The sequence below is a fragment of the Cyprinus carpio genome, chromosome B8 (assembly GCF_018340385.1).
Source record: "Cyprinus carpio isolate SPL01 chromosome B8, ASM1834038v1, whole genome shotgun sequence".
Lineage (NCBI taxonomy): Eukaryota > Metazoa > Chordata > Actinopteri > Cypriniformes > Cyprinidae > Cyprinus > Cyprinus carpio.
This window is the reverse complement of record NC_056604.1, coordinates 28,397,042-28,411,078: the sequence shown is the minus strand read 5'-3', so window position 1 is coordinate 28,411,078 and position 14,037 is coordinate 28,397,042. Positions and strand designations below refer to the sequence as shown.

The 14,037-nt window shown below is 41.0% G+C and overlaps 2 protein-coding genes across 2 annotated transcripts; both read right to left on the bottom strand.

Annotated features, from left to right (window-relative positions):
* Positions 1–267: 267 nt before the first annotated feature.
* Positions 268–3,980, bottom strand: mbd4 (methyl-CpG binding domain protein 4). The gene is made up of 9 exons (XM_042729116.1): positions 3,976–3,980; positions 3,774–3,880; positions 3,096–3,225; positions 2,401–2,768; positions 2,255–2,314; positions 1,949–2,083; positions 1,651–1,800; positions 638–741; positions 268–546 (listed from the first exon to the last, which is right to left on the bottom strand). Exons 1-9 carry the CDS (start codon positions 3,978–3,980, stop codon positions 472–474), a joined length of 1,134 nt encoding a protein of 377 aa, XP_042585050.1. The 3' UTR covers positions 268–471.
* Positions 3,981–8,589: 4,609 nt separating this feature from the next.
* On the bottom strand, positions 8,590–10,775 carry LOC109045714 (pro-thyrotropin-releasing hormone-like). Its single transcript, XM_019063538.2, has 3 exons — positions 10,625–10,775; positions 10,097–10,271; positions 8,590–9,749 (listed from the first exon to the last, which is right to left on the bottom strand). The coding sequence occupies exons 2-3, from the start codon at positions 10,257–10,259 to the stop codon at positions 9,358–9,360; spliced, it is 555 nt and encodes a 184-aa protein (XP_018919083.1). The 5' UTR covers positions 10,260–10,271; positions 10,625–10,775; the 3' UTR covers positions 8,590–9,357.
* Between the last annotated feature and the right edge of the window lie 3,262 nt (positions 10,776–14,037).

The following is a 14,037-nucleotide window of genomic DNA, read 5'->3' as shown; positions in this document are numbered from 1 at the left end:
ATGAAATCAGAATTGTGATCGATTCATCAGCGCATGCTACTGCAAAGAACGTTTTCTTAAAGGCTCATTCTTGCTCTGAAACGGCTTACCAACAGGTGTCCCCAAAGCTTTATTTTTAAACTCTTTCACATTCAATCAAGTCCAGACTGATGACATGAAGTCCTGTCTACACGTCTGCCCTCAACACTCTTATAAAACACATTACAAAAGGGAAACGTTGACTTTAAACCCCCGTCAGTTCATGAAACGTCATTAAGACAAAGCATGTACAAAAGATAAAAAGTTCTTTTATTTTTACACAACGTTTTCTGAAACCATTTTTCTTGAAGTGATGAACAAACATGATGAAACAATAAGAACATGTTTTGAGGAGAAAGACGGTGGCTGATCTCTGGTGAGTTACTGACGCTGAGAGGCATATGCTGCTGCAGACATTATGATTTATTCAAACATCCTGGAGTGCACAGAAAATCAGATTCCTAATTGCTCCTGGTTTTCCCAGAGCCATGCATGATAGTCGTTGAGCTTGTGGTCGTCTGGAGTGACCTGCAGGACACACACACACACACACACACACACGTGAAGCCGCTGCACGAGAGCATAACTCATGTACAGTACAGTAGTGTAGTGTTTGTACCTCTCTCCACTCCTCCACACAGAAGATACGGTATGAGTCGTTGCCATACTTGCCAATGCCGTGGAGCTCGATGGGATACCGCCACGATTTACTCAGATACTCATCTGACAGACAACACAATGTCACACAATCACGAGACGTCCACTGCACTGAAGAACAATCTCAACTCATGTTATATCACTGAGAGTATATATTGTGACTGTGATATCCTCTAGCACTACAGTCTTTATACTGGCTGAAACTAACAGTTTATTCAAATCATTAGACGATTTTCAGCTGAACTTATGGTTTATGCAAGTCAACGGATGCTGTAACTCTGAGAGTCAAATAAGCAGGTACAGGAAACACAATGAACACCCGTGGCTCCTGACGATATATGATGGTCTTATGAAGTCTGTGCATCATCACCTGTAATCCTGGAGCTGGACTCATGCAGTGTTTGACCTCAGTAGACACAAGAGGTACGCAGGAGCGCATGCACGACCAGAATAAAACTAGTTCAGATGGCTCATATGCATACCGACATGATTGACAGCTGTTAATGCACAATTACCATTTAAGATCGACACACTGTACAAGATTTCTATTCAAACTGAAGGCATACGTCTAGACTATCCACTGCTGTCTTCAGTCGGCAGCGCATAGCTACACTTACTAAAAGCTTGCTGTGTTAAAGTTTGAAAATGATCAAAATTCATATAAAGTAGTAAATATTAGTATTATTTTGAAGTTTACTATAAAATAACTGTATTTGTATTTAATACTCATTTTAAAATATAATAGTATTATCACACTTTATTATTTTATTTCAATAAAATGCAAAAATATCCCTATTTTTAATTTATTTTTCACAGTTATATTTAATGTGCGGTGTGAGGAGATCAGTGCACCCATCCACAGACATCGTCTCCTTGAGCTGCAGTGTACTAAGGAGGACGGTTTCCTTACTGTTCACCTATCTCTTGGATGGACTGAGGGTGAATGTTAATCCAGAATGTGTTGGCGGCACGCACCGGAGAAGCGGATGAGTGTTTTGGCGCGGAGCGTGCTGAGACCCAGCGGCTGCAGAAGGACAGACAGCGGTCTCCAGTCGCTCGCCCGCGTCACCTCTGCACTCGGATAGCGCTGGAAGAACTCCCACAGCACCGGGATCGCCATCTTACCTGCAGACAAACATCCACACAGCAGTCTTTAGGTTTAGTCATTTAGTTTGAGTCATCACAATTGTTTTATTATGGGATAGCTGTGTTTCTTATGAAGGGCGCAGCTGCTCTAGGCTGTGCTGGATCTGTGTTCAGAGGAGGGGCGTACCGCTGGTCCTGTTGAGGAAGACTGTGGCCACCAGGAGCTTCCAGGGGTCGTGAAACAGCGTCTCCTGCACCAGGTTGAAGGGCGAGCGCGGCGGAGTCCACTTCCTGAAGGCCTTGCGCTTCGGGGCACTGAGAGCTGAGGAAGAAAGCAGAAATAATAACCAACTGACCGATGCAGCTGCTGCTCACAACATGATTACATCTGCACAATATCTGCTCATTTAGCTCTGTTCAGTTTCACAAAAGCAAACAGACTTGTGTATTTACATGACATTTAGTCCGACTGAATCGCTCTCCCGTCACCTACCCTCATTCCTTCTGCTGAAGTATGGACTCGTCTTCCGTTTCTCTGCTGATATCTTCAGCCCTAAAAAGAAAAACACAACTTTCTTAAATGTGGCAGACGTAGGAAGACTGTCTAGGAGTGTGTTATTGTGCCGCGGGTGAACTCACCGTCCTCCCGTGCTCTCCTCGTCTCAGACGGCTCTCGCTGCTGGCTCTCTGAAGACGACTGTAGACGACCGTCTGGACCCGCCCTCCTCTCGTCTGGACCCTGCCTCCTCTCGTCTGGACCCGCCCTCCTCTCGTCTGGACCCGCCCTCCTCTCGGGACCCGCCTCCTCTCGTCTGGACCCTGCCTCCTCTCGTCTGGACCCGGCCTCCTCTCGTCTGGACCCGCCCTCCTCTCGTCTGGACCCTGCCTCCTCTCGTCTGGACCCTGCCTCCTCTCGTCTGGACCCGCCCTCCTCTCGTCTGGACCCGCCCTCCTCTCGTCTGGACCCGCCCTCCTCTCGTCTGGACCCGGCCTCCTCTCGTCTGGACCTGCCCTCCTCTCGTCTCCCGCCCCTCCTGTCTGGACCCGCCCTCCTCGTCTGTCTGGTCTGGACCCGCCCTCCTCTCGTCTGGACCCTGCCCTCCTCTCGTCTGGACCCGCCCTCCTCTCGTCTGGACCCGCCCGTCCTCTCGTCTGGACCCTCCCTCCTCTCGTCTGGACCCGCCCTCCTCCCTCCTCGTCTGGACCCCGCCTCCTCTCGTCTGGACCCGCCCTCCTCTCGTCTGGACCCGCCCGTCCTCCTCGTCTGGACCCGCCCTCCCCTCTTCACCACCCCTCCTCCCCTCTTCACCACCCCTCCCCCCTCTCGTCTGGACCCGCCCTCCTCTCGTCTGGACGCTCTGTGCTCAGTCTCTGCGCTCTTCTCTTGTGTGGGGTCTGAGGCATCTCTGTGTTCGTCAGTCGCTGAGCAGCCCAGTCCTGGATCTGAAGATCTTTCCCTGAGGACTGAGAGACAGCAGCTCAACATCTCAATCAATCCTTCAACCCTACAGACGCTCCAGAGCTCTGCTGACTCTCTACTGATCTGTGGCTAGCTGTGTTTTATTTTATTTAGATGATTACTAACTTGTCCGAATCAAAATAGCTCCATCATGTCATTATGGCATGCATGTCTGATACCTTTATGTTGTGGGCTGGTTACTAGGCTGTTGTTAGGGTGTTGCTAGGCTGTTGTTAATAATTCTGCTGAGATAAGAACAATGCTGCTTGTTTTTCTGAAAATAAATTGGGAGTGTCGATATACTAAAAATAAACAACAATTCATTTTGTGGCTTTCCAAGACTCAACATACTGATTCGGTATGTTCTTCAGTAGAAACATCTCGATTTCGTTGTGTTTCCGCCATTAAGTTAACTTAAGTCCATATTTTAAGTGAGTGCTGTAATCTCCAGCGCTCCTGGCCACAGCTCTTCAAAACTAATACGATCGGATGGGATCAAGTCTTGGAAACGGGTTGTTGTTGTTGTTGTTGTTGTTGTTGTGAAATCACGCACCTGATGCTGTCCTCAGAGCGCCGCATTCTCCTCGCGCTTCAAACACAGATCCGCACTGTCTAATAACAACAACACGACTCCACACACAGGACCTGCTGCTGCTGCTGCTTCTCGGTTTTTAAGGGCGGCTGGCATCCAGTGTATTCAGGTGCACGACCGCCACCTTCTGCTCCGGAGTGTGGAACAGAGCGTCACATTCTACTTCATCCCGTGCTTTTAAGAAATTTAAAGAAAACTTTACTAACTTGCCCATTTTATTAACGATTTAAACTGTACCACCTGAATTCCATTCTTCTTGATTTCAACTATCATGCTGCTTCTTTCTTACACTGAAGAACTGCATGGGTTACTGTTTCTTCATTCTTCACATTCTTCACACAGTCACTTTGGAGGCTTCCCTGATATTCTGAGTGTACTATTAAGATGGGAATGTCCCAGCAATATTCTATCATAGACAGCCTCTGCTTTCCTTGTGTTACCAATATGTCTTAATTTTTGACTTACTTTGTTAATTAAATTGTAGCGAAATCTACTCTTTTCGTTGTTGTCCCACTTTATTTGTCGTTCTGCAATAACCTTTTTCCAGATTAAAACCTCAATTTCAGACTTGCTCAGAGGAACTTCTCTCTGCAAAGCTTGTTTTGTTAACTTATCTACGTCCTCATTTCCCTTTACACCTACGTGTGAATAAAACTAATTAAAATACTGAACCAATCTTGAATATATCTGTGAAATACTAAAAAGAATATCTTGATGACTGGATTTAAAAGACCGTAGACTCTTTAAAACGGAGAGTGAATCAGAACAAATGAAAATCTTTCCGTGTTTATGATCTTCTGCGAGGACAGAAGTATTGTGATCATCTCTACAGTATATACTTTATACTACTCACAGTCAGGAGCTAAAAAAGCAGCTCTGGATCTTCTGAGCCATCTGTTAGGATCTGTAAGCACTGAGGATACTGTGTTCTAAAATGTACAGAGAATGCTGGAGACATGTCTGCTTCTCTTTCTGCTTTGTTAATTTCCAACAGATGTAAATCTATATCTATATGGGGAGTTGTATAACTCCACGGTTCATCTTCAGGCATCACCACTGTTGGGCTCATCTTAAACATATTTACAGTAGCTTCTACATTCACTTCACTACTCCATCCAAAACTTATTTTGTTCCCAACAATTCATTAAAAGCATTTATTGTAAGTGTATTGTGTAAGTCGTCTTGAAACACTGTAGATGAGTCTGTAGGTCAGCTTCCTCAGGGTCAGTGCATGCAGAAGAACATGCTCCACTATAGTGCTCTGTATTTCATCAGGAACAAATGACCTTTGACCTCATCCCTTCCTTTTTATTTTCCCCTCCTCTTCCTCTTTGTCTTCCACTACCAGGATTCATTTTCCAAAACTCACAATCAGCTGTGCTCTTGTTCATATCATCCTGAGATTCTGACCTGTGTGTCATCAGTTGTGCTTCTGAATGTTCACACAGGGATAAATGTGTGCTGTTTGAGTTCATTTTGTGATGTCTGAGTTAATTATATTGTGTTTTCTGAATGAGAACATGGTTAAACTTGTGCAAAATGATGGTGTTTTTGTGTAGAGTTTTGCAGAAAACATTGAGCAAATTGGAATGTGTGTGCATACAGGTGAAATGTGTTAGAAGTTTTGAGAAACGTGTCTTTGTTTCAAGAACTGTATGAATGGTTTGGAAAATTGGGCCAAATGAATGAGTTATAGTGTGTTAGCAGTCGAGAAAAACTGTAATAATGCCCATTCTGCCCCCTAATGATAGTGGAAGCAAATAACACCTCCCAAAGTCTTTCCTCAAATCATTTAGTGGAGGAAATCAGCACTGTAAAGATATATACAGTACAGGTCAAAAGTTTGGAAACATTACTATTTTTAATGTTTTTGAAAGAAGTTTCTTCTGCTCATCAAGCCTGCATTTATTTGATCAAAAATACAGAAAAACAGTAATATTGTGAAATATTATTACAACTTAAAATAATTGTTTTTAAATTTATTATACTTTAAATTATCATTTATTTCTGTGATGCAAAGCTGAATTTTTAGGATCATTATCACATGATCCTTTAGAAATCATTCTAATATGATGATTCATTATCAAAGTTGGAAACAGTTCTGCTGCTTAATATTTTTTCAGAACATGTGATACTTTTTTAGGATACTTTGATGAATAAAAAGTACAAAAAATATATATATAAATATTTTGTAATATCAATATACACTACTGGTCAGTAATTTGGGGTCAGTAATTTTTATTTCTTTCTTTTTTTTTAAATAAAATCAATACTTTTATTCAGCAAGGATGTGTTAAATTGATAAAAAGTGATAGTAAAGAAAATATATTATTAGAATAAATATTATTAGAATTTTTTTATTTTGAATAAATGCAGTTCTTTTTAACCCTTTTATTCATCAAATATATTAGACAGCAGAACTGTTTCCAACACTCATAATAAATCAGAATATCAGAATGATTTCTAAATGATCATGTGATAGACTGGATGTTACATGTGACACTGAAGGCTGGAGTAATGATGCTGAAAATTCAGCTTTGCATCACAGGAATAAATTATTTTTTTAAAGTATATTCAAATAGAAAGCAATTATTTTAAGTTGTAATAATATATCACAATATTACTGTTTTTTCTGTATTTTTGATCAAATAAATGCAGTCTTGATGAGCAGAAGAAACTTCTTTCAAAAACATTAAAAATAGTAATGTTTCCAAACTTTTGAACCGGTACTGTATATATATATATGTTTTAGGGATTATTTAAAAAGTAAAGTTAGTGAGCGGCATCAGACGAGAGATAAAATTTACTGTCATGTCTCATAATAATCTCTCACAGGCTCTGCTGTAAATTTACTGTAAACATATACACTGTATATTACAAAAAAGTCATCCAGCAGTTCCAGTCATTTTGTAAGTTCTGAGAGAGGATCAGACCTCAGCGGTCAGACAGAGATCGATCTTCTTCAGGTGTTTGGAGCAGGACAGAAGCGTGTGACGCACACATGTTTGAGCTGAAGTCACTCTGTTCCTCTTGTAAAGTCACTGTGACTTATAAAGTGACTCGTGATTCATATGGACACCTTTATGACTTCTTCAGGTCTTCAGAGGCTGAGCTGCATGGACTGACAGAAACTCATCTTAATATCTTAATCTGGGTTTTTTTCACAACAACAAAAAATAAATAAATAGTAAATGACTGTTTTACCTTTTTCCTATATCTCTCTCTCTTTCTACACACACACACACACACACACACACACACACACACACACACACAACACACACACCGCACACACACACACACACACACACACACACACACACACACACACACACACACACACACACACAATCAGAAAGGACATTACAATGAAATGTATCCAAGCCTTACACAAATAAGCTTTTAGCTCACTAGGAAGCCTTTGCTTGAAAGTGTTAATCATAAAGACTGCTTCAGAGCAAAGAGAAAGAAGTATTTGTGTGCTGTTGTGTACTATTGTATTTACTGACATAATAAACCAGTTTTGAGGACTGGCTATTTGCTGCTTTTTTCATCTCTCATGTTACAAGCTCCATGTTTTCATAATGTAAATCTTTTGGGGTGAAACATCACACACTTTCTCCACTTAGAAGTGTGTATCAGTAGAGAGCATAGACTCTCTTGAGGGCTCTTCCTGTGATTGTGTCAGAGTGTGCTGATCATCCTGACCCTGCAAACACCTTCCCATTGAGCCACAAGACACACAGTTTATCAGGCTACAACAAAAATCATTTGATGTATTTATAATTGAATACCTGTGATTTATTGACTATGGTCGTATAATGTGAATTAAACCTGTTACCCACTGTAGTTAGTCATGTAGGCTATTTACATCACTGCGAGTCTCTTGTTAGATTATATCTGTAGATGACAGTTCTTCTGCTGGCAGACTGAGCTGAGGGACACAATCTGATGATGACTGTGTGCTACGCTTGACATGTAACCAGTTCATGTGTGTTCTGAGAACTCCTCCACCCACGGCCCGGGCAAAGCCTAATTAATGGACACCCCGCGGACCGCCGCTTCCTTCAAGTCCATGCTGTGAATGTTGAGTTTAAGAAGTCCTGCAGCACACTATGACTAATGTACTGTGTGCATCAAGAGCAGATGTTTCAAACACCCAGATCAAAACCGCCTGAAATCAGAATATGTCTTGTGAATTCTGTCCTAACTGAGCTTCCTCAGTAACACAATAAAACACACTGGCACAGTTTCAGAGGAGAGTTAACTATAAAATGAAGGTGGATTTGAACTTGAGAGCTAATGGATTTTTTTCAAACATGTCAGGTTGTGTGTTTTTAATGTTGTTATTATTCATTAATTGCACATTCTCCTGGCCAAAACAATGGTGAGATTATTATTTTTTACCTTTTCCATTTATGCTGTTTCATGAATTTGTCATTATATTGTCATTTAAAATCTATAAAAAAGCCCAAAATACATGTTTCAGTTTATATTTTTATATTTTTTAAAGGCTTCTCCCAAATCAGTCTTATAATAACAGCAGGTGACAACATGCCCCGAGCGTGTGTTTAGTGAACTGCATCACTTTCCAATCTTAGTGTCTATACATTAACTGGCTTGAAATAAAAATAAAGCCATCCCTCTCCGTGACTCTCCTGTCTCTGTCTGTTTCACTGGTGTGTGTGATTCTGATGCATTCTCGTCTCGGCACATTTCATTTGACTTTCTGTTTTCTCTTCTTGTGAATGTTAGATGCTCAAACCCAAAGCAGACATTCGCATCGAAAGCATTTTATTGTACAACATTATAATCATCTATATGCTCTTCATCAATAGAACAAAAATAAATCATGAACTCATGTACAGGTCAAGTCATGCAAGGGTTAAGCTAGCTACTGTAGAAAAATATCCCAGCAACCCGTCTCCTAGATCTGTGAGCCGCTTCGGCGGAGATTTGGGCTCTCGCTGGAGATGTTCTCTGCTCGCATGCATTAGTGAAATGTTTCGCACCTCGTGGAGCAGCACAGCTGTGTGCCAAACCAAACATGTGGAGCAGGGTGCTGTAGACGAAAAACATCGCACAATGAACAGAGATTTTCACTTGATAAACAGCCTCTTGCTGGAACGAAACGAGAAACGTGAAAGCGACCGGTAAAACAAAACTTCACCAAGCAAGACATGTTAACCCAAGCCTTACCCCTAAACCTACACTGACGGAAATTAACCATGGTTTTATTGTAGTTAAAGTGTAGTAACCATGGGTTTTTTGGTTTTATTTGTTGTAAAAACATGGTTAATTTTCATAAGTGGAACTCTACCCATAATTTATTCCTAAAGTCAGTGGGAAATGATAACAAGGGTGTAGAAGCACCTAACCCTGATCGTAAGCCGAAAACTGAGAAAGTTATCCATCTATTCTGATTGGTTGATTGGAATGTTGTTCCAGGAACACGTATAGGACACATGGAGACGGGTGTGTTTTCCAACACTCACTTATTCATCTGTTTTAACAGCTCAGACAATTCAGTGAACTCTTTTGCCAGTCACTCTTGCTCGGTGAGATCGTCCTCCAGCTCGAGGCGTTTGCCGGGATGCTGTCTCTTCTCCTCGGCGCCGCTTCTGTCCAGGAGCTCCAGCAGGACGCTGGCTGGATCGCAGCCGGTCTCGCTCCAGTCCTCGCACAGTCTCTTCCCGGGATGCTGGCGCTTGGCCAGGCTTGCCTCCTGCAGCTCTCTGCGGCCGGGGTGCTGGCGTTTGTGGAGCAGCATCAGGTATCGTTTGCCGGGGTGCTGGCGCTTGGAGAGCTCGCTGGGCTCCTCCAGCATCACCTGCTCCAGAGACAGACGCTTCCCGGGGTGCTGCCTCCTCAGCCGGCCGCCGTCCTCCTCACGTTTACCAGGATGCTGTCTCTTCTCCAGCCACTCCATCTGCTCTCCTGCAGAGAGATAGAGGGGTTTACACACGCATCACGGTATAAAATAAAGTGTTGCAAAAAAAAAAAAAAAAAGAACCGATGATTGATTTGCAGATTTTAAATTTTCCAACTTTGATGTTGGGTTGAGCAATACATATAATAGCTTATTAATAATAAAAAGTGTTATTATTATTCCTGTTATTAATAACAAAAAAATTTAATAGTGATTGAATGAACAGGTGATACTGTGACAATAAACAATGAAAAAAAAATAATCTTTTGTTAAAAGAAGAGGATCTCTTAGGTGTTATGAGAGCTGGAAGGAGCTTGTAGTCGTGCTGTAAGTGACTGTGAGTGTGAGCAGACACCGTTGGCGTGGTTCTCGTCCTCCATCTGTGTGAGCATGGAGCGCAGCAGCTGGAGCAGCTCATCCAGAGACGGGTCACCCTCACCCGGCAGAGCCTGAGCCTGGCCCCCGGGGGACACGGACAGCGTCAGAGAGGCCAAGAGGATCACACACGCCGCCCTCATCACAGCTCTGTCCTGTTCACACACACACACACACATCAGAACTACAGCTGTGATACAGGTGCACACACACACCATCATAACCCGACACATGTGATGCACACAAACAGAACATCAGTCTGCTCATGGCTCAGATCACAGAATGTGCTTACACTGCATTTTAAGTTGTCCTTGTTACAGTGTAATTACACATTTAAACACTGAGTAATATCAATTAACTACATGTGCTTACTGCATGGTTAGGATTCAGGGTTACCTGCATGCAATTATGCATAATTTGTTGTTATCATAATAGTAAGTACATGTATCAGGAGAAACAAGGACAGCTTAAAACAAAGTGTTAGGAGAGTGTTATGATGTGGCCTCACCTGCAGTGCGGAGCTGCTTCACCTGGAGTCTGCTGATGCTGGAAACTCACGCGTCGCACTCGTTCAGGCCGAGCTTCGTGGAGTGGAGCGTCAAAGTCGCACGGATACTTTATATAGGCGCTCCTCGCCCCCCACCGCGCGACCCTCTGACGTCATCTCGGCGGACTTCATGAGTTTGATGTGACGCCACGCGGGTTGTGTCCAGAGGGGGGCAGTGTGCTGCCGGGACACGGACTCTGTTCATTCAGAAAACAGCGCTCAGAACAGACTCTACCACACATACAGAATACAACAGACAACATACACAAGCGCATATAAATGTCTTCTTTTTTGCCACTTGTATTTATTTGGAAAGTGACTAATATTTAACATAAATGCGTTCATTTAGTGCATCGCACCTTTTCATCAATTTCAGCAATAAAATAACACAGAACAAACTGACTGATGATACATAAAATATAACGTTTAAAAACTGAAAAATGTAAAATTTCAGTTCCAGATTCGTAGCAAATCTTATTAAGTTTCCTGATAAGTATGAAGTATGAAAACTGTGTTTTGCTTCAACAGAGCAACCATACATTTATATTGTGTTTTACCTTCTTTAAAATGATTTATTCTTTCATTTGTAATCGTTTATCATTTAATCATTTTATTTTTCAATTTCATCAAATAATCATGTATAATAATCGGTCGTAACTATTTCATTGATTCATTTTTGATTAGTCATTTATATTATATGTCTTTTATACTATTTTTCCATTGTTGTTTGGTCAAGGGCTGCTTGTCTTCATGAATAAGAGATACGAGGGAATGCTGATGGAAACTCAAGGTTTATGGGATGCTTGTTGATGTGTGCTGGTCAGAAGAAACATACACAACTAAGAATAAACCCTGCTCCTGTTTAATCGTCATCACTTCGTCTTCTGCTTCTGCTCTTCACTAGCTATTTCTCCAAGTCATCAACAGAGGACTGTTAATACAGTGTACTGGGTACTTTGGGTACCAGACCAGACTTGCTGTTAACAGGTTTTGGGTGTTAGACTACTTTGCTGACTAGTTGTTCTAGACAAAACAGATCTTTTCTGACAGGATCCAGCGTCCGGGACTGGATCTTAGCATCATCTAACAAGTAATATATTCAAATATTGCCATATGCTGTTAATATATTTATTGTTGATATATTAGCAGCATGTTTGATGTTTTCAATGCTTGCTATATTTAAACCTTTTTTTCAGCTAAAGAAATACTCAGATGACTTCAGTTGCTACTGTGCAGTATATAACCAAAACACTCTGCACAGAATATAGTGGCCACAAAATGCATTGGATATTGGTCACCAGTGTTGGGGAGGAACTAGTTACATGTAACTAAATTACATAATTTAATTAAAAATAAATGCAACTGTAAGCTGTTACAATTACTGAGAGAAAAAAAAGTGTAATTAAGTTACAGATCACAAAGGGGCTTACATCTGATATTTTTCACACACAAACAGATTTAACTGATTTCTTTCATAAATTGCACTGGCTGCTCTAAAATATGAGACTCCAAAAACAGCCATAAAAGTTTTAGAGTGTGGCGTCTGTTAGCAAGACACTCTTAGTGATGGACGTGTTTGTGTCCCTTCGCTGGCTTTGCTAGATTACATGACGATGAGTCTGAACTGAGTGTTGAGTCACTTTCTCGCTTTTGAAGACGTCCCAAAGAAGTCCTAACCTTCGTTCAGAATTACAGTGAGGAATATAATGGGCCAGGAACTGATGGGTGACCGAAGTCTCATTCTTAAAGCAAACATCATTCTGCTGGGCTTCCTCTAAGCCTCGCTGAATTCATTATGCACAGCTCACATCATCTCAAAATCTCCACAAACTCTCGTACAGTCGGCCAGCTGATGGGAGGACGGCAGCGAGGGAATCACCGTGTAATGGAATAAACCAGGCCTCTTTACGCGCTGTCACGTCCAATACTTCAGCTGTCAGCAGCAATCATTTCATATGAATAGTGGAAAAAAGAAGAGGAATTAATTGGTTTACATTTTCGGAAGACTTCCTTTGCATGAGATGACATGAAAGGAAGAAATCAGTCTGATGTCTGTATCCCTCACCGAATGAAGGAAACAATAAACCGTGAAACATGCTCACAATTGTGAAACATCTGTGATCTGTTCACATGCTTTGGAGACAGAGAGCTGCTGAACTAACATTCAAAGTTTGTCTTGAAAAAAACATTCTTGTTCTAGTTCAGCATGTTTTCTAGAAGATGATTGTGACTTTCTACACCTACTCTTGAATTCTGCGCCTTTTTGTTCTGTGAAATAGTCACCCTTTTGTGTTCATAAAAGGCCAACACACACACCCACACACACACACACACACACACACACACACTTATAATAGTGCAAATGAGCTGACAAGCAGATCTGACCCAAAAGGTCATGCTGTCAGCCACTGTCAGGCTATAATTACTGTATGAACGTGAACACACCCAGAACATCACATTAAAATACACTCAGCTTATTCATCTGCGCAAAACTCAAAGGGAAACCAACAAATACTGGAGGGTGGAAAAAAAACTCTTGTTCAGACATAATGATCAGTGTATGTTCAGTTTTTTTCTTTCGGCATTTAATTGCTTCATCTTAGTAGTGAAGATAACTTGCGGATGTAGAAACTGATGCTCTAGTTTGTTGTGAGAGTGTGTATTCCTGTGTGTGCATGTACACGTCCTTTGGCAAAAAGATATGAGTGTCTAGTAAACAGAGTTATTAGAGTTATAATTACTAGTTTATTCTGGTTAAACTTAAATGATTTCAAGCATATACTGAGTTTGCTGAATATAAACAATACTATGACATTACTATGAATATTGGTAAAAATAATATTTCTACTATATTACTTCTATTACTACAGCGTTTTTTTCGGGATGTAATGTGGAAGGCTGTGTTAGTATGCCAGAGTAGATCTGTTAAAAAGGACAGATAACAAATATAAAAAATGCTGTTTGATTGTTATTATTACTTACATTTTATATTACTTTACATTTAAGAGCTGTGCATTACTACATACATATATCATTTATATATAGCATTATATTAATGCACATATCATAAATGTTTAATAATATAAATAACATCCATTACCAATAGCTGGAATTTTATGCATTTCTATAATTAATAATTTGTCAAGATTAAATATGATATAATTTTATAATAATAATTATTATTATTATTATTAACAATACATATTGATCTTCATTTTGAATAATAACCCTGCCAGTGACTTCACGACCAAATTTCACATGTAATCGGGTTGTATTTACTGTCACGGCCTTGCAGCAGCAATACACACGACACTAACAGGCATTTTGGTTGACTCCCTGTTGTACTTTAATGTAACATGGATGTGCTGTATTCA